We start from the raw sequence: 19,862 nt of genomic DNA on the forward strand, positions 1-19,862 counted from the left end.
AGAGAGTTGGGCCATCTTTCCCATCAGAGAACTGTGATAAACTGTACTGAACAACAGAAAATTGAAGACAAATATTTAAAATAGCTGGAGTATACTAGGAAAATATTTTTTCAAATAGTATTTTTATTTCTCCTCCAATTATATGTAAAAACAATTTTAGGGCATTTATTGTCTGTTTTGTTTCTAAAGTTTTGAATTTCAAATTCTCTCCCACCAGCCCTCTCTCCCCTCCCCCATGACTGGGAAAGTTTAAAAGAAAAATCCCGGATGTTTTCCAAACTTTTTTCCTGGGGAAGAGTAAATAGGGCTTTCTCTCTCTCTCTCTCTTTTTTTTTTTTTTTAAAACAGTTTATTTATTTATTTATTTATTTTTTAAATTTTTATTTAATAATTACTTTATATTGACACTTGTTTCTGTTCCGATTTTTTTCCCTCCCTCCCTCCACCCCCTCCCCTAGATGGCAAGCAGTCCTTTATATGTTGGATATGTTGCAGTATATCCTAGATACAATATATGTGTGCAGAACCGAACAGTTCTCTTGTTGCATAGGGAGAATTGGATTCAGAAGGTATAAATAACCCGGGAAGAAAAACTAAAATGCAGATAGTTCACATTCGTTTCCCAGTGTTCTTTCTTTGGGTGTAGCTGCTTTTGTCCGTCATTTATCAATTGAAACTCAGGTCTCTTTGTCAAAGAAATCCACTTCCATCAAAATATGTCCTCATACAATATCGTTGTCGAAGTGTATAATGATCTCCTGGTTCTGCTCATTTCACTTAGCATCAGTTCATGTAAGTCTCGCCAGTCCTCTCTGTATTCATCCTGCTGGTCATTTCTTACAGAACAATAATATTCCATAACATTCATATACCACAATTTACCCAGCCATTCTCCAATTGATGGGCATCCATTCATTTTCCAGTTTCTAGCCACTACAAACAGGGCTGCTACAAACATTTTGGCACATACAGGTCCCTTTCCCTTCTTTAGTATTTCTTTGGGATATAAGCCCAATAGAAACACTGCTGGATCAAAGGGTATGCACAATTTGATAATTTTTTGGGCATAATTCCAGATTGCTCTCCAGAATGGTTGGATTCGTTCACAACTCCACCAACAATGCATCAGTGTCCCCGTTTTCCCGCATCCCCTCCAACATTCATCATTATTTTTTCCTGTCATCTTAGCCAATCTGACAGGTGTGTAGTGGTATCTCACTTACCTTAATTTGCATTTCTCTGATTAATAATGATTTGGAACACTCTTTCATATGAGTGGTAATAGTTTCAATTTCATCCTCTGAAAATTGTCTGTTCATATCCTTTGACCATTTATCAATTGGAGAATGGCTTGATTTCTTATAAATTTGAGTCAGTTCTCTATATATTTTGGAAATGAGGCCTTTATCAGAACCTTTAACTGTGAAGATGTTTTCCCAGTTTGTTGCTTCCCTTCTAATCTTGTTTGCATTAGTTTTATTTGTACAAAGGCTTTTTAATTTGATGTAATCAAAATTTTCTATTTTGTGATCAGTAATGGTCTCTAGTTCATCTTTGGTCACAAATTTCTTTCTCCTCCACAAGTCTGAGAGATAAACTATTCTATGTTCCTCTAATTTATTTATAATCTCGTTCTTTATGCCTAGGTCATAGACCCATTTTGATCTTATCTTGGTATATGGTGTTAAGTGTGGGTCCATGCCTAATTTTTGCCATACTAATTTCCAATTATCCCAGCAGTTTTTTTTTTATCAAATAATGAATTCTTTTCCCAGAAGTTAGGGGCTAGGGCTTTCTCTCAGAGAGAACAAGGACGTCACCCTCCTGGATGTCATAATAGCCAAGGGGAAAATCCGCCTGCAGGCGCTGTCCCTGGAACATGAGAATATGCTGTCCAGGGCACAGCCCTTGTCTCTCTTCGATCAGATGCATCAGTTTCCCTATGAGGTCATCGGACCCCATGAAATACTCATCGGGACTCTTGCTTCTGGGCATCTTCACACAGAGCTGCATCTTAGAGTCAAATCTTTCCACCAGGTAGATGCTGATGCCCCAGAAGATCCCGTAATCTGCTAAGGACAGATGGCACCTGAGGCTATGCTGCGAGCTGCCAGGCTCCTGGTAGAACAGATACTGCTGGTGGTAGAAGAGCTGGGCCAGATTTCGATGCTTCTTCATCTGCTGGATGGGGTCAAAGGGATCCACCCACATGGTCAGGTCCTTCCCTTGCTGTCTTTTCACCGTCACTTGGATAGGTCTGACTCTCTGGGAGAGGGAGGAGAAGGGAGATTAAGTCCACATTTCTTTAGTTGGCCCTTTAGTCCCCCCCGTACAGCATCTGCTTCTACTTTGCCTGTTCACCGTGATTTATGATTGTTCCAGCTGGCAGAGGTAGTGAGGGATAGACTCGCTTGGCTTGGAGGAGTTGGCCAACCAGTGCTTGAAGAGAGAGGGGGGAAAGGAAGGAGAAGGGAGGAGAGGAGGAAGAGGGGAAAGGAGAGAGGAGGGGAAGGGAGAAGGGAAAGGAAGAAGGAAAGAGAAGGGGGAAGGTAAGGAGATAGAGAAGGAGAGAGGAGGGGAGGGAAGAAGGAAAGGGAATGGACAGAAGAGAAAAGGGGGGAGAAAAAGATTGGGGGGAAGACAATGGAAGGGTTACTTCGTCTCAAGGTCAACTCAGAAAGGGATAAAAATGTATTTCAGAGCCAGTGTCCTTTATTTTTTCTTAGACATTTTATCCAGATGTGATCTAGCTAGGAGAAGGAGTTGTGTGACACAGATTTCTCTGGCATTTTTTTTTTTTTTTTAGTTTGTTTGTTTGTTTTTTCTGAGGCAATCGGGATTAAGTGACTCGCCCAGGGTCACGCAGCTAGGAAGTGTTACGTGTCTGAGACCAGATTTGAGCTCAGGTCCTCCCGACTTCAGGGCTGGTGCTCTATCCACTGCGCCATCTAGCTGCCCCCTCTGGCAGTTTTTTAAAAATTATGAATCCATTTTTCAAAATAAGATTTTTTTGGGGGCCTTTATTAATGATTAAAGGAACGCCAAACATCAGTTAGATGTAAGTAAAGATAAAAATTTTTTCCTCATCCAAATTTTCTGGATCCTTTAAAATTTATTGATGTAGGAGATGGGTGGATCATATAAGGAGGATGATGTTATCTTCCCAGTGTCAAGAAATCTAGAGATTCATTCTCTCAAGAGAACAAGTCCTTAGGGGAAGACATGGACTGGAAGATCTGAATGGAAGTGAGGAGGGAATAATAGCATGAAAACCCCATGTCCTCAGGAGTGCTGACTTAATGGACGGCTGGATTTCAAGACCAAGGAGAGGGGTGAGGGGAGGGATCAGTACCTTCACGTTCCAGGCTCGCATCCGGTAGTTATACTTGTCAAGACAACATATCTTTTTCAGGCACTGGGCAGCTCTCTGGGCCACCAGGTCCCATCGCTTTCCCTCTCCTACATTGTGGGTGGGATCCACCGGGTCTAAGATGACGGGTCTGTAGGAAAAGAGAGAGCGTGTTCTCTGGGTCCTCAATGCAAACCAAATCAGACCAAACTAAACCACCCTCTGCTCTGTAGGTGAGAAACCATAGCAGGGAAAGGAGTTCTTGATGAAGTCTAAAGACTAAGCTTGGAATCCTAGTTCCAGCCTTTCTCTTACAGTTTTCTCCCCTTTCCTCTTTCTTCTCTCCTCTCCTCCCCTTCTTTATCTCTCTTTCAACTCCCATTTCCTCATGATTCTCCATCCCCCTTCCCATCTCTCTCCCTTTTCTTTAACCCCTTTCTTCTTCCTTCTTGTCCTTTCCTCTTCCCTGCCTACAATTTTACCTTTCACTTAATCTTCTTTCTCCCTCCTAACCTTTCTCTTTCCTCTTTCTTTTTCTCTCTTTTTTCCCCTTCTTCCCTTTCCTCCTTCCCTTCTCTGTTTCTACTTTCCTCTCCTTTCCCCTTCTCTTATCTCTCTTCCCTTCCTCTCTCTAATATTTTTTCTTTTCCCTTTCCCCTTCCTTGGCTCCCTTTCATCTTTCTTCCACTCTATTCCCCCACCCCGCCTTTTTTTTTTCTTTTTGGCTGAGACAATTGGGATCAAGTGACTTGCCCAGGGTCACACAGCCAGGCAGTGTTAAGCCTCCAAGCAGGTAGTGGCCATGCCCCGGCAATCCCACCGCTGATTGGCAGCAAAGTTTTGGTGGGATCTGCTTTTCACCTCTTTGTAGGCATCCTGGCGGGGTGCGCTATATCGGCGCCAGACTTAGTGCGGACGCCAGATTGGCTTAGTCCAAATGCAGCTCAGAGCTTCTGAGCTCATGCAATCCACCAGCTTCAGAAGCAAGGACTGGAGATGCACATCACTGTGCTTGGCTTCCCGAGAAACGGGAACTGTTGCCATGAGCAGACCTCCCTCCTTATCTTTCCTCCCATTGCCTTCCTGTGCCTCGGTGATATAGGAAGAGCACTGCTACCTTTCCTTCTTCAGCTGCTGTGTCAGAGAGTCCTTGATAACCTGGTCCTGGAGACTGTAGTACTTGGTCCAGTAGATGCAGATGTCTTTGTTGTCCTGGAGAAGCTCCATAACGCTCACAAAGCCTTTAGCCATGTTGAACTTATTTCTTTGACGGGTTCCCGTCTCCCAAGCATAGATGGTCAGCAACTCCAGGGCGTATATTGGGGGTAGAGAGGCTTTGGGGCAGCTGAATTTGAGGTGCTATGGGGAGAACGAGAGGGAGGGAGAGGATGAGTGGGATAGTGGGAACATGGCTAGTGAAGTGAGAGACATTGGGTATCTTTCTTTCTTCACTAGAACCCCACCTACTTCTCTGTCAATTATCTTACTGGATTGTGGGGAGTGTATTTCTCAAGCCCCAGAGGACTGGGACTTCCTATTCCAGCTCTGACACTTATTAGCTATGTGAGGTTTACCAGCCTTCTTCATCTCTATAAATCTGTTTCCTCATCTGTAGAATGGGATGAGAGCGGTAGGGTAGGAGAGGTAATCTTGGAGTCAGGAAGACGTGAATTCAAAACTTGTCATGGACACATACAAACTATGGGACTCTGGGTAAGCCATTTAATGTGGAGTGGCTCATACACCACTTTTTGGCCATTTCCACACCTGGTTGTCTGCTCTCGGGCCCTTTCTTCCCTTTCCAACCTCCTCTCAGCAGACCCTTGGACTCTGTCTTTGGGTCACTGAGATCTTCTTTTCCTCCCCTCTTTTCTCCTTCCTTTCTTACTTAACAGGACTCCTTAAAAATGGATTCCATCATTATCACACTTTCAGGGAATCTCTTCACCAGTAATCTCATCTTTTTGTGACCTTGCATCAACTTTGATACTCACATGACCTGGGTACCCTCTCTCTGGTGGGAGGATGGAACAAAAAACTTCCAAAGCTGCTATTTAGACAGGGCTCACAGAGCAGCAAACTGTTCATTTCCCACCAGCTGAAATCGTTGGATTAGCCTCCACCATGACTAGTCAGATACCTTCTTCTTCCTCCCTCCTCCACTCTGCTTTTCAGCTTCCCCCATTACAGAGTAAGCTCCCTGAGGACAGGGACTAGCTTTTTTTTTTTTTTTTTTTTTTTTTTTTTTTGTTTTTTTAGAATTTTTAATCCCAGGCCAGGATGCCTATGAAGAGGTGAAAAGCAGATCTCACCAAAACTTTGCTGCCAATCAGCAGTGGGATTGCTGGGGAATCCAAGCACTGGGTTTGGACCCTAGTAGATGCATCAGAAATGTTTATTGACTGACTGATTCCCTTCATTTCTTCTCCCTTTTTAATTTGTCCCTTTTTTTCCTCTTCTATTTCTTTTCTTTTCTCTTTTTCTCTCTTTCTTTCTTTCTCTCTCTCGCCTTCCTTCTTTTTTCTTTCTTTCTTTCTTTTTCTTTCTTTCTTTCTTTTTCTTCCTTCCTTCCTTTCTTTCTTTCTTTCTTTCTTTCTTTCTTTCTTTCTTTCTTTCTTTCTTTCTTTCTTTCTTTCTTTCTTTCTTTCTTTCTTTCTTTCTTTCTTTCTTTCTTTCTTTCTTTCTTTCTTTCTTTCTCAGACTATATCTATCTCCTTCTGACTGGAAGTGCTGTGGCCACTCACAGACTTTCTTGTTTGTTTGTCTTTTCTACCTCCTGGGCATCTTGGACTTGGACTCCACCATCATCATGCTTCCAGGAAACTTCTTCCCTTCAGCACTATTGTATTGGAAATGCTCCATAAATGCTTCATCATTCATTCATAATAATAATGGCATGATTGCCTAAGAGGAAGAAAAATCTCAGATTCAGACTCTTAGCATTCTTCCTGCCCTCAATAATAATGTCTATCTAAGAAGATTGTTGAGAGGAAGGTATTTGGTTACCTTTAAAACATTATATGAGTGAATGAAAAAAGCATTTATGAAGTATTTATCATGTGTCAGCTATTGGGCTAGATATTGGAGATACAAGTACAAAAAGGTGAGTAAGTTATTATAATTAGTTATGATTCTTGGATCAGTTGGAGTCTATATAGTCTAGCTTCTTTGTCCCTGAAAGAGATCAGTAGCATATATTAGAATGTTTCTCTCTCTCTCTCCCTCCCCACCTCAGCCATCCCTATCTTTATCTCTGTCTCTCTTTCTCTGCCTCTTTCTCCTCTCTCTGTGTGTCTCTGTATCTGTCTGTTGGTCTCTCCTCTTCCTTCCTCTCTTTTCATCCTTCCCTCCATCTCTCCCTCCTTCCCTTTCTCCTTCTCTCCCTCCCTCTCTCTCTCCTCTGTCTGTATCATTTCTCTTTCTCTGCCTTTTTCTCCTCTTTCTATGTGTCTTTGTGTTTGTCTGTCTCTCTCCTTTCTCTCTCTCTTCTCTGTCTCTGCCTCTTTCTCCTCTCTCTACATGTCTCTGTGTCTGTTGGTCTATCTCTCTTTTCTCTCCTTCCCTCCCTCCTTGCTTCTCTATCTCTCTGTCTTTGTCTCTCTCTTCTGTCTTCATCTATCTCTGTCTCTTTGTCTCTCTATCTCTCCCCCTCTCCCTCTTTCCTTCTCTCTCTTCCCATTCTTTTTATTCTGTACTTTCCTATTTCTACTCTTGAGCTATTGGAGGAAGTCACACAGTAAAAGTCAACTGGGCTCACTAGGCATGTTATCTAATCTCAACGAGGACTCAATTGTTGCAATTCTTTTATTTTCCCTGATCGATTCTCTATCATACTACACATCACTGACTATTCCAAACCTTCTCTCTCTTTTCAAGCTCACAAGATTGCTGTTATCTTCTTGTCCTTCAAGTCCTCCTTTACTAAGGAAACCCAGGTCATTTGTTGTGAGATTCCTATATTCCCAGCTCAAAATCTCTTGGTGACCCCATGCCTTTTACTATTCTTTTATTCCAGCCTCTAAGGAGGCTTAAAAAGCATAACTGGCAACTTCAACTTGTGCCATTGATCTCATTACTTTCTTATGGAATACTGAACCCTTCTCCCTCATCTTCAATCTCTCCCCATTTACTATTTATTTCTCCATAACCTCCAGACAAGCTTCCCCAAGCTCAAGAACTTTCTCTTGACTTTGCTGGCCCCCAAATTCTTAGCCTACATATGTCCTTTTCTTTTCTTTTTTTTTTTTTTTTTAACTTTTAGACTCCTAGAAAGCATCATCTACCAGAGATTCCCAATTCTCTCTATCTCTCTGTCTCTGTCTCTTTCTCTTTGTGTTCTCTTCCTGTCTTTCTGTCTCTCTCCTTCCTTGCCACTTCTCTTTTTCTCCCTTTCCCCGCCCCAAATTGCTCTACGTTAATTTGTTGGTGATTACTTGTGTTGCTCTAGCAGAGTGACTGCTTCTATTTTGTTATCTCCATTTCCATCTTTCGTCTGGTTTTTGATCCCATCATTCTATTGAAAGTAATCTCTAAGAGGTTACTATTGATGCATTAATTGGTAAATCTATTGGTTTTCTTCTAATGCTTATCTTCCTAGATGTCTCAGCAACTTTTGACCTTGTCAAGAGGATATGCTCTTTGGACTTGAAGACAAGAAAATCTAGACTCAAATCTTGCCTAAGATACTGATTAGCACCGTGAGCCTGGCTAAGTTACTTAGCCTCTTTGGGTCTCACAATTCCTCATCTGTACCATTAGATACCATCTGCACCTCATCTAGAGTTGTATTTAACAGCTTCCAAGGTTTTTTCCAGCTCTGCTTCTTTGTTCTCTGACGCTATCCTGGATTTTGTGTCAACCCTCTCTTCTCTCTCTTTGAATGACTGTTCTTAGTTTCTTTGGCTGGATTATCTCTTTCTGCAAAGGTCTAACATGGACCCTCTTGACTTTTCCCTGTACATTATCTCTTAGAGATCCAAAATAACTCTCCATGTTCAGCTTCTTTTTCATGAAAATGATAACAAACCTACGTTTTTAATTTTAATTTTTCTTCTGTATAATCCTGGTCCCATGTGGTCTCAAAGAATATCAGCTCCTTGAGAGAAGGGACACAATGCCCAGTATCCAGTAAGTGCTTAATAAATGTTGAATTGGATTGGTTATCATTCTTGCTTAGGGTTCTATTGACATTTTAAACTCAACATGTCAAAAGCTTAACTCATCATTTCTCTCCTAAGACCACCCTTCCTTCAGATTTCCCTTTTTCTGTTGAGGGCACCATCATTTTCCTAGTCACTAAGATTCATAAATTCAGAGCCATTCTCCCTCACTCCTCATATCTAGTTTGATGCTTTAGCCTGTTCCTGTCTCCATGATGTCTCTGGATTGCCTCTGGACCCCTGGGTTATCAGCACACTCTCTGCTCCTGTTACTTTGTATCAATTCATCTATCTATCATCTATCTATCTATCTATCTATCTATCTATCTATCTATCTATCTATCTATTTCTACCTACCTACCTACCTATCTATCATCTATCTATAAATTGTATTGTATTCCCCTAGTAGACTGGAAGTTCCTTGAGTACAAGAACTCTTATGTTCTTTTTTGTATCCTCAATACCTATCACAATTCCTTTCACAAAGTAAAAGATAAATAAACATGTGGTGAGATGGCTGGACTTTCCCATCTCTCTCTGTTTCTCTTTCTTCCTGTTTGTCTTTCTGCCTGTATCTTTCTCCTTGTCTGCCTTTCTGTTTAGCTCTGTCTGTCTCTGCTTGCCTCTATAACTCTTTCTGCCTGCTTGTCTATGTCTTTCCCTATTTGCCCTTCTATCTATCCATCTGTCTGTCCGTCAATGTAGCCCTTCCGACCTGACTTTCATTTTTATTGTCACTCTGTATCTCTCTCCATGACTCTCCATTTTTCTCTTGGCTGTGTTCCCAAAAATTCAGTCACCTCTGTCCCATCTCTAGCCATCAGGAACTCCACTGCCTCTTACCTGCAGATACCAATGCTTTACCAGCCTCAGGAGGCTTTTCAGCTTAGTGGGATGACTTCTTATAAAACTCGTCTGAAGTTGTATGAAGGATGGTGAGAATTGGCCGGGAAGGCCGTTAGCTTTAATCAGTTTCACGTAAGTCTCAGTGAGAGGAGAGGATCCTGGGGAGAGAGAAATCAAGGGAGAGATTCTCAAGGTGGCGCTTGGGAGAGGGAGGCAAAGTGGTCCAGGAGGAAGAGCAGGGGTGTGGGAGTTAGGAGATCTGGATTCAGATCCTACCTGATACTTCCTATCTGTGGCCTCAGTGGGCCAGTCCTGGGTGTTCACATTATGCACATCAAGAATTATGGCATGGTTATACCTCCCAAAAAACCCTGTTTTATGTGTTAGTATGAGAAAAATTAAGGCCGAAACTGCATACTGGGACAATCTACCATTAAAATGGGACATTCTCAATAATATGGCATTTTCTGTTGTAAACAAAAGGCAGCTAGGTGGCGCAGTGGATAGAGAAATCAGGAGAGTCTGAGTTCAAATCCAGCCTCAGACTCCTGCTAGCTATGGGATCCTGGGCAACAGGATCACCCCATTTCCTCATCTCTAAAATGAGCTGGAGAAGGGAATGGCAGGCCACTGCAGTATCTTTGCCAAGAAAACTCCAAATGGGGCATCAGAGAGTCAGACATGACTCCGCAACAACAATGCAAACAATCCAGGAAACATCAAAACCAGTACATGTAAGAACATTGCCCCTAGCTTCCTTTTTCAAAAGGCACATCCAGAATATGATGAGGAGTTCAAGATATGGGGCAAGGAGCAGCATGATGCCTTGGAAAACTTGACCAAAGTACAGGCGGCAATGGAAAAGTTAACGTCAACCGCCCAGAGAATTTGGGACCTAGAAAATTACCATTGTGGAAGTGGAAATTACATATATATGTGATTATATACACATATAAAATTACATATAATATATACCATATTAATCACGTGGTATACAAATCGTATGATATACAAAATATGACATAATATGTACAATTATGTGATACATATGCATTCTATATAGCTATATAATACAGAAAATATGCACATATAAGTACATATGTGTTATGATACAGACATATCTAAATGAAATTATATATTTATAAATGCACATATGTTTATGTTGTGCAATATACACACAAGATACATATGTATACATGTAGAGGGCTGGAACTCTGGAGGAGTCTACTTGAAGCAAGGATACTTACAACAAGGTGTTAACTCAGTGGAATTGATGAGATGATGGTTCTCTAGTTCCCATATATTTAGTACTTAGCATGGTGACGGAATGGCTCTCTAATTCACACATAATCAGTATGATGTAATTGTAATATTTAAAGGCTGAGAGGACTGGAGATGAGACACTCCATCTCCTGCCTCCTGCCTTCTCCACTAAGATCAAGACTGGGCCAAAATAAAGACTCTAGACTCTATTCCTGACCATTCTCAAGGTGTCTATCCTGCTGAGACCAAGGCCCATCTAAAGGACCTTCAGAAAGTTAGCCCAAACATTACATATATGCACATAAAAATATAGATTTTTTTGTCAGAGTATGAATTTTCCAAATAAGGATCATGGTTTTAGCAGTAACTATTGAATGAATGACTAATATCAACTTTAAAAATTATAATAGACATGTCAAAATATATAAAATATGTCATATAACACATATACTATATCATTTGTTTTATATATATATATATATATATATATATATATATATATAGTTATATACCATTGCAATTAATATAACAGTGCCAGACATTTTAACTCTACTAAAGAGAGCACAGCTCTGTTGGGCTGGCCATGTTGTTCGAATGCCAAATGTGCACCTGTCAAAATGTTTTTTTTATGGAGAACTCACACATGGCAAGCACTTACAAGGTGGTTAGAAAAAGCAATACAAAGACACTCTCAAGGTCTCTCTTAAGAACTTTAGAATTGATTGTATGATATGGGAGATACTGGCCCAGAACCACCCAGCATGGCGAGCTCTCATCAGAGAAGGTGCTGTGCTCTATGAGCAAAGTAGAATTGAATCAATTCAGAAGAAACTCGAGATGTGCAAAGTTAGAGTCCATCCCAAATGTTTATAGGGACTATTTGTATCTGACCTATGAGAGCACTCTGAGCCCGGATTGGTCTGATCAGCCACACCTAGACATTATGATGTCAATTTGGCCCTCTTTGAGAATAAAGAACAATAATCTAACCTAATCTATGTTGTAATATACAATATATTGTATGTATTTTAACATTATTATGGATAATACATTCATAATAAATTTTATATAATGTATAATAATATATTATATATTTTATATATTCTCTATGTTCTATATACATACATACCAGAATGAACCTCTCTCCCATCAAAACTAATTCTCAGTCTGTCCAATTTCTAATATCTATCTATTACTATGTCAAACATTTTTTTTAGTGTCAGTTATTCCTTTTTTCACTTGTGTACTGAATTGTTTCAGTTCCACTGTTTGAATCTCTTAACACCTCTCTTTTTATTAACTTTTAAAGTTGATAATTGTTGTTTGTTCAATTTTGACTGTTAAAATCATGGCCCTTTGTATCTGACAAAAAACAACCTACTAGAAAACTGGCAGTCTGTTTAGTAGAAAAATCTTTTGTTGACCAGCAAATACTCATTTTCTCAATAAGTTCCAAATGAATACGGGATCTAAATGTAAAAGTAACATCATGAAAAAAATCGGGAGAATAGAAGGAGATACCTTTCACAATTATGGTTAGGAGGAGAATTCTAAACCAAAGAATAGGGATGCTCATAAAAGGTAAACTAGATAATTTAGACTGTATAAAATTAAAAACTTTTTAAAAACTGTATACAATTAAAAACTTCAAACTGTAGTGAAGTGACCTTTCAGTACAGAACCTCAGTTGTTCAAAATGAAGAGATTGGACTTGATGGTTCCTGATCTTTGATCCGATGAGAGAAAACAAGGAAATTTACAGACAAGGCCTCTTTTCTTGGGTGTGTTCTTCCCAGTAGGATCTCCTGCTGCCATCTGATGCTGTTATTATTTATGAAGTGCCTGCTATGTGTCAGGAATTATGCCCAGATACACCTTAAGCCTTTTCTCCACTGAGCTTAAAGGTTTTTTGATTTCTCTCCTTGATCAAACCAACTTCATGAACATAGTGCTTTGGAAATATTGCCAATCAGCCTCATGTTTTTTAAAAGTCAAAACTGGACTTTTTTTATGCTGGGGACAAGCCCCTCACTTGATAGTGCTGGGCTAGACACTATTCCTAGATGGAATAAAGTGAGGAGAGGGGTCTTGGGATAGTAGCACTGGTGCCTCATGATCGCCTCTTTTAATTGATGATTCTTGTTAAATTGGTCCTAAGCTCTGTTGTTTCTGCCATGCTTAGGACTCAGTATGTTCAAGAGCCTTGGGGCACAGATCTTTGTCCATCTTACTTACGGCTCTGCCCTCTAGTCCAGAATCAGCAGGACCACTGTGAACTGGTTGTCCTTCCTGAGGTAATACTTGATATGTTAGGGAAAGGCCTCAGCTATTACTACTTTTCCTTAATAAACATTACGAAGCTGTCATCCATGTCAGGGCATCAGGAAGAACTAGAATCAGGGAGACCTCAGTTCAAATACAGCCTCAGACACTTAATAGCTGTATGACATTCGGCAAGTTACTTAATCTCTGCTAGCCTTAATTCACTGGAGAAGAAAATGGCAAGTCACTCCTATATCTTTGCCAAGAAAACCCCATGGACAGTATGGCCGTAACTGTACCTCATCCATGAATTTATCCAAAGTATTACCTCAGGATAAATTTCCTAAAAATTCTCTACTGTTCAAGCTCTCCAGTGACTGAAGGGACTCTGGAAAAGAGGGGGCCATGGTCAAGTAGGTCCTGGGGTAGACAATCCCCTCACCCAGCTAACTGGCATTTGTAGAGACAGTCCTTAGCACTTGCAAAGCACTTCATATTAAAGAGGATGGCGTGATTATGATTCCAATTTTACATTTGAGGAAACTGAGGCAGGCAAAGGTAAGTGTTTTGCTCAGAGTCCCACAACCAGTAAGTGTTGGAGGTTGAATTTGAATTCAGGTCTTCCTGACTCTAGCCTCAGGGCCACCCTTGGGCTCAGAAGACTAAGGGGACTAGATGAGAATTAGCATCTACTTTACCCAGAATATTGTGGGCGGCCAGGATAACCACATCGATGGGCTGTGATGTCATCGTGAGTTGAATTGTAAAGAAGAGGGAGCTAGGAACTTCAGGGTTCATACATATTTCACTGATGTTGGCCAGGTTCTTCCAGCTGTGGGATAGTTTCTTCTTTATGAACTTTAGCTTGTCATCTGTACTGTACTTGTAGCAGTCGAGGAATACGACCACGTGCACTTCCCCTTTGTACTTAAGCATTGTCCCATTCATCACAGAGCCTGCCTGCCAAGAAGAGAACAGAAGAGTCACATTTCTGGGACTGACCTTCAGAGACCATCTGATCTAAGCATTACGTGTGCAAAATCCCACCTCAATATCCCCTACAGGGACATTCCACTTGAAAACCTTCAGTGATGAGAAGCCCGCTTTCTACCTTCCTGGTAAGTCCCTGGGCAACTCTTCCTGAGCAACTCTAATGATTAGTTTCATTGATTCCATTTATATCTCCAATGCCTGGTATATAGTAGGTACTCAGCCCACTGTTTACCTTTCTGGTAAGTCCCTGGGCAACTCTTCCCGAGCAACTCTAAATGTTAGTTTCATTGATTCCATTTATATTTCTAGTGCCTGGTATGTAGTAGGTACTCAATAAATGCTCATTGTTTGGTTGTTGATTAAATCTAAGTGGCTCTTGATATGACTTTGATTATTGCTCCTACTTCTGCCTTCTAGAGTCAAGACCAATAAGTTGTCATCATCATCATCATCATCATCAATAAGCATTTATTGAGCACCTGCTATGTGTTGGGCATCTGCTAAAACACTGGGGATACAAAGAAATACAAAAAATACTCCTGCCTTTAAGGAGTTTACAATCTAAACTTCACAGGATTGCTGTGAAGCAAATGAAATGATATGTATAAGACACGTTGTTCATAGTCTAATGGAGGAAATTATAAATAACACATGCACATGTGTGTACATATATGTATATGTATGTATGTGTGTATATATATGTTTACACTGCTTAGAACTCAAAAAAATGCTTATTTCTACAAGTCATTCCTCAATTGATACATGGCCAAAGGATATGAACAAGTAACTTTCAGATGAAGAAATCAAATTTATCTATAGCCACATGGAAAAATGCTTTAAATAATTTTAGATTAGAGAATTGCAAATGAAGACAACTTTGAGATACTATCTCACATATATCAGATTTGTTAATATGATAGACAAGGAAACCGATGAATGTTAGAGAGGATGTGGGAAAATTGGCATATTAATGCATTGTTGGTGGAGTTGCGAACTAATCCAACCATTTTGAAGAAAAATTTGGAACTGTGTCCTAAGAGCAATCAAATTGTATATATGTTTTGATTCAGTAATAGTACAAACAGGACTGTTTCCTAAAGGGATCATAAAAAAGGGAGAGGAACCCACATGCACAAAAAAAATATTTAAAGCAGCAGTTTTTGTGGCAACAAAAAATTGGAAACTGAGGCATGGTTGCACATATATAACCTATATCAAATTGTTTATCATTTTAGGAAGAAGGTAGGGGAGAGAGGGAGGGAGAAAGATTTGCAGCTCAAAATTTTGTTAAAATTATCTTTGGATACAATTGGAAAAAATAGAATCAAAATGGCAGAACAAAAATTATGCTTGTTTCCTCCTCCCCCAAATGCTTCTTCCTTTCTCTTTCCATCCCCTTCTGAACCCCAATTTCCTCATCTGTAACATGGGATAAGAGGCAGTGTGGTCTTTCTGAGTTTTCAGAGAAGGAATCAGGACTTGAGTTCCAGTAAGACCTCTGACCCATACTAGCTAATTACCTCTAGACAGTGCACTTCATGTCTCTGATCTTTAGTGTAAAATGAGTACATTGAACTAGATGACTTTAAAGGTGACTTTCATCTCTAAGTTTATGAACCTAGGATTCTCTCTGCAAGTGACTAAGACCAATGACTTATCCAAGATCCTGCCATTGTCCAGCACCTGAGCTGGGATTGCAGTTTTCCTAACTCCTAAGTCAAAATAATTCTGTGGGATGGGTGTTTTTCTTTCTTTCTTTCTTTCTTCTTCTTTTTTTTTTGGTTACATATTTTGTATTTATTTATATGTGTTTGTGTTGTTTCTCCATGAAACCTTCTGAAGGTGGGAATTGTTTATTTTTATCTTTGCAGACCTTGTCTCAAGTTAGACTAGTGTCTGGCCCAAGTAAATTCAATCAATGTCTATTGGAAGACATAGCAGAGAATTCACTCCTTGAGGGCAGAGAGTAGGTTTTCTATCTCTTGTAGAACCAAAGATTTGGAATAGAAAGGCTTTGGATCCTTTCATTGTGGAGAAGGGAACCGATGCATGTGGAAGATAAGGGCTTGACCAAGTTCGCACTCTGTGTTTTTCCCCCTATACTAATCCGGGGCTGAACATACTCAATTATTCTCATTAATTAAATAAATTGATTTGGTGAAATGCTGATCAATTACAAATACTGATGTGGGTACTGATCCTCCAACCTGAGATATGTCTGGTCCTGAGCATGTTCTCTCTAGCCTATGATGGCACCCAGTACCACATCCGGGGAGTTCTGCTCCACAGGCTGTTGTGCAGCCAGTTGGTACAAGGCTTCTAGAAACCAAGAGGTGCTATTTCCTCCCTCAGATCACACTCCTCACACCCTCTGGGGACTTGCCCCCTTCTCAAGTGTTTCAGGGGAAGCAGGGTGTGTGAGGGATAGATGAAGCAAACAGGAAATAGAAAGTGGGAGGAGGGGTAGGACTTAAGGGACAGATGTAGGACCACTTGGCTGTCGGAGCATATAGTGGTTTAGTGAGAAGGAGACATGTTGGGTTTGCACATTAGTGTCTTTAAGGTTAACAAGGCAGACACACAGCAGCTCAGCAAACGGAGACTTCATTTATGGAGTTGTGTCCATTAGGTTAGGATGTTGGAAATGCCTTAGCTTAGAAAGCTGCTAACCACTGGGTTAGTGACACATTGATTTAGCAAGTGGGGAGCATTTTAGTTTAGTGGATTGGTGTCTATTTGCTTAAAATATTAAGCATATATCACTATGAGGTCTGTATCCCAAAGAGATTAAAAGAGGAGAAAAAGGACCAATCTGTACAAAAATATTGACAGCAGCTCTTTTTGTGGTGGCAGAAAATTGGAAATTGAGGGACTGGCCATCAATTGGGTAATGAAAAGTTATGCTATAAGATTTAAAAAAAATAGCTTTTTATTTTCAAAATACATGCAAAAATTGTTTTCATCATTTACCTTTGCAAAATCTTGTGTTCCATATTTTCTTTTTCCCTTCCCCCTTCTCCTAGATAGCAAGTAATTCAATAGATGTTAAACATGTTCTTCTATACATTTATCATGCTTGGGCTATAAGATTTTAATGGAATATGATTATGTTATAAGAAATGACGAGTAGAATGATTTCAGAAAAACTTGGAAAGATTTCTATGAACTAATGCAAAGTGAAGTGAGCAGAACCAGGAGAACATTGTATATAATAACAACAATGTTGTGTGATGATCAACCATGATTAATTTAGCTCTTCTGAGTTAGAAAATAACCAAGGAGTCATGATAAAAGAATACTATCCACCTCCAGAGAATGAACTGGTAGAGTCTAAATAGAAATTGAAACATATGAAAATCTGGTCTCAGTCACTTACTAACTGTATGACCATGGGAAAGTCATTTATTTCCTTTTGTGAACTGATTCCTTGATTGTAAAATGGGAATAAAAATAGCACATATTTCTCCCTCCTTCTCTCCTTCCTTCTTTCCTTCCTCCCTCCCTCCCTCCCTCCCTTTCTTTCTTTCTTTCTTTCTTTCTTTCTTTCTTTTCTTTCTTTCTTTCTTTCTTTCTTTCTCTCTCTCTCTCTCTCTCTCTCTCTCTCTCTTTCTTTCTTTCTTTCTTTCTTTCTTTCTTTCTTTCTTTCTTTCTTTCTTTCTTTCTTTCTTTCTTTCTTTCCTTCTTTCCTTCTTTCCTTCTTTCTTTCTATCCCCTTCCTTCCTTTCAGTGTTTTTGGATTGTGTATCTTCTTTCACAATATGACTAATCTGGAAATTTTTTTTCTGTGGTTACACGTGTGTAATCTATATCAAACTACTTATTATTTCAGGGAAGAATTAGGGGAGGGAGGAAGAGAATTTGGAGCTTAACATTTAAAAATGTAAATGACAAATATTATTTTTACAAGTAATTGGGAAAAATAAAATACTACTGAAATAAACATTAGGTATGTGCTGTTTTAGCAAGTTGGTACCCATTAATTTAGCAACTGGGTAATCATTAGTTTATCAAGTTGGGAATATACTAGTTTAATTTATTTACTAAGTTAGCAAGGTAGGCGTGAGGTAACTTAGCAGATTAGCAATCCATTAGTCTACCAAGCCAGAAGCATATAAACTGCGTAACTGTGCACATTATTTAAACAAACTGGCACATAGTTAAGCGAATTGGTATTCTGTACTTAGCTAGTTGGGAGTACCTTAGTAAGTTAAGCTTGTTTGCTGTGAACAAATTGGGTGCATAATAGTTTGACATGTTGAGCACATAATAGCTTAATAAATTGGCGCCAATTAGCTCAGCAAGTTAGGTGAAGAATTGCTTGGGAGCAAAGAGCCCTATCGCCAAGAAAAGCAGGAGTTGGGATGGGGAGGTAAATAGAGGCAGTTGGTGTGGTGAATGGATCAAGGCTTGGCTATAGGAGGATGTAAAAAATCTGCCCGAGTCCTGGAAGGCAGGAAGAGCTCAGAGAGGCAGGAAGATGGAGAGAAGCAGGGAAGAGGAAGATTGGGATAAAAGAGACTTTTCTTGCAAGATGCTCATCCAGATGCACTCTCAGTCCCTCCTCATTTCTGCCCCCTGGACTCCCGGGTTTCCTTCCTTCAGATCTCAGCTAAGACCCCTTCTGAAATAAGCCTCTCCAAATCCCTTTCCCTCTGTGATGTCTCCGTTCTGTACATATCTTGTTTGTAAGTGTTAGCATTTTGTCTCTCCTACTAGATTGTATAATCAAACTACTTATTGTCTCAAAGAAGAGTTAGGGGAGGGAGGAAGAGAATTTGGAGCTTAATGGTTTAAAATCTATAAATAACAAAAATTGTTTTTACAAGTAATTATAGGACTTTTTTTTTTTTGTTGTTGTTGTCTTTCTGTGTATCTCCAGCTCTTAGCACAATACCCAGCACATAGTAGGCACTTAATAAATGCTTGTTGACTTGACTCCTGGGCTGTATGGGTGGCTCTCTGGCAGGGGAGAAGGAAGGAGAAGCATTGAGAGGTATAGTCCACCCCACCCCGGGGCAGGCTCTCACCTTCATCACCTTCATCACCTTCCACGCGCCATCCTTTTGCTTCTTGAAACCCCAACCATGAAGAAATCTCTGGATCATCTGGAAGGCATCATGGACTTCCCTTTTGGTCTCCTTGGTAGGTTGGAGTTCATGAGCTATGAAGGCATCTAGACTCTCTGCCGGAGTAGCAAACAGGTTCCCAGGTGGCTCCATCTGTGCTTAGGGCTGAATAGGGCAACAGATAAATAGCTGTCCAGCCCACTCCCTGACTTCCTTTTTAAGGTGGCTCTGCCTTTACTCTCTCTGTCCTGATGGCAAAGGGGTCAAGAAAGAAGGGAACTTTTGTGGGATCAGATCTCAGCCGGGGCTTCTCTTCTCAGAGTCAACAGCTAGAGCAAAGGGCGGCTTCCAAGTCAAGGATCCCTGGCTGGATGGCTTCTGGACCACCTTAGTAGGCTGGCCTTTGCATTAGTTTCAATTCTCTGCTCTCTTTGAGTTTCCTTTCTATGACGTTTGGAAACTAGTATTTGAAATCTCACCCTTTTCTCCCTACCTTGACTGTTACTCAGCACTTTATCTTTGCAAATGTCCTTGATGTTTAAGTTTCTTTAAGCACCTTCTCTGGGTTGAAGCACACATGCCCAGCTCTTATGGTCCTCATTTTTTCCACTGAGGAAACATAGACTGAAGTTAAATGACTTTCCCAGGGGTCACATATCTCTGGGCTTATCCAACCTCTCTCTCCTTCCACAGCCCCTCCTAGTCTTGCCCCAACTCTACCCAGTTTCCTCTCCCCCTGCTCAAAGCAAGGGGCAGTCCTTGTAGCTGGACTAACCTTTGGTAGGGGTTGAACTAGTGAGTACTGGGCTTGGAATCAGGGAAAGCTCATTTTCCTGAGTTCAAATCCAGCCTAGTTGTGTGACCTGGTTTGCCTCAGTTTCCTCATCTGTAAAATGAGCTGGAGAAGGAAATGGCATGCCATTT

At 40.4% G+C, this 19,862-nt stretch overlaps 1 protein-coding gene across 1 annotated transcript; it reads right to left on the reverse strand.

Annotated features, from left to right (window-relative positions):
* Nucleotides 1-925: 925 nt before the first annotated feature.
* LOC127545573 (2'-5'-oligoadenylate synthase-like protein 1) lies at nt 926-19,091 on the reverse strand. Its single transcript, XM_051972958.1, has 6 exons — nt 18,909-19,091; nt 13,578-13,839; nt 9,352-9,512; nt 4,467-4,708; nt 3,353-3,500; nt 926-2,265 (listed from the first exon to the last, which is right to left on the reverse strand). The coding sequence occupies exons 1-6, from the start codon at nt 19,089-19,091 to the stop codon at nt 1,786-1,788; spliced, it is 1,476 nt and encodes a 491-aa protein (XP_051828918.1). The 3' UTR covers nt 926-1,785.
* Nucleotides 19,092-19,862: the final 771 nt, after the last annotated feature.

This window comes from Antechinus flavipes, chromosome 1 (assembly GCF_016432865.1).
Source record: "Antechinus flavipes isolate AdamAnt ecotype Samford, QLD, Australia chromosome 1, AdamAnt_v2, whole genome shotgun sequence".
Classification (NCBI taxonomy): domain Eukaryota; kingdom Metazoa; phylum Chordata; class Mammalia; order Dasyuromorphia; family Dasyuridae; genus Antechinus; species Antechinus flavipes.

Bases quoted from the DNA above. Each gene is read 5' to 3' on its own strand.
- LOC127545573 (XM_051972958.1), bottom strand. From the start codon at position 19,091: ATGGAGCCACCTGGGAACCTGTTTGCTACTCCGGCAGAGAGTCTAGAT. The intron at 13,840-18,908 runs GTGATGAAGGTG...TCTTCTTGGCAG, and splicing joins GCGCGTGGAAGGTGATGAAG to GCAGGCTCTGTGATGAATGG. The intron at 3,501-4,466 runs GTAGCAGTGCTC...CTTTTCCTACAG, and splicing joins CAGCAGCTGAAGAAGGAAAG to ACCCGTCATCTTAGACCCGG.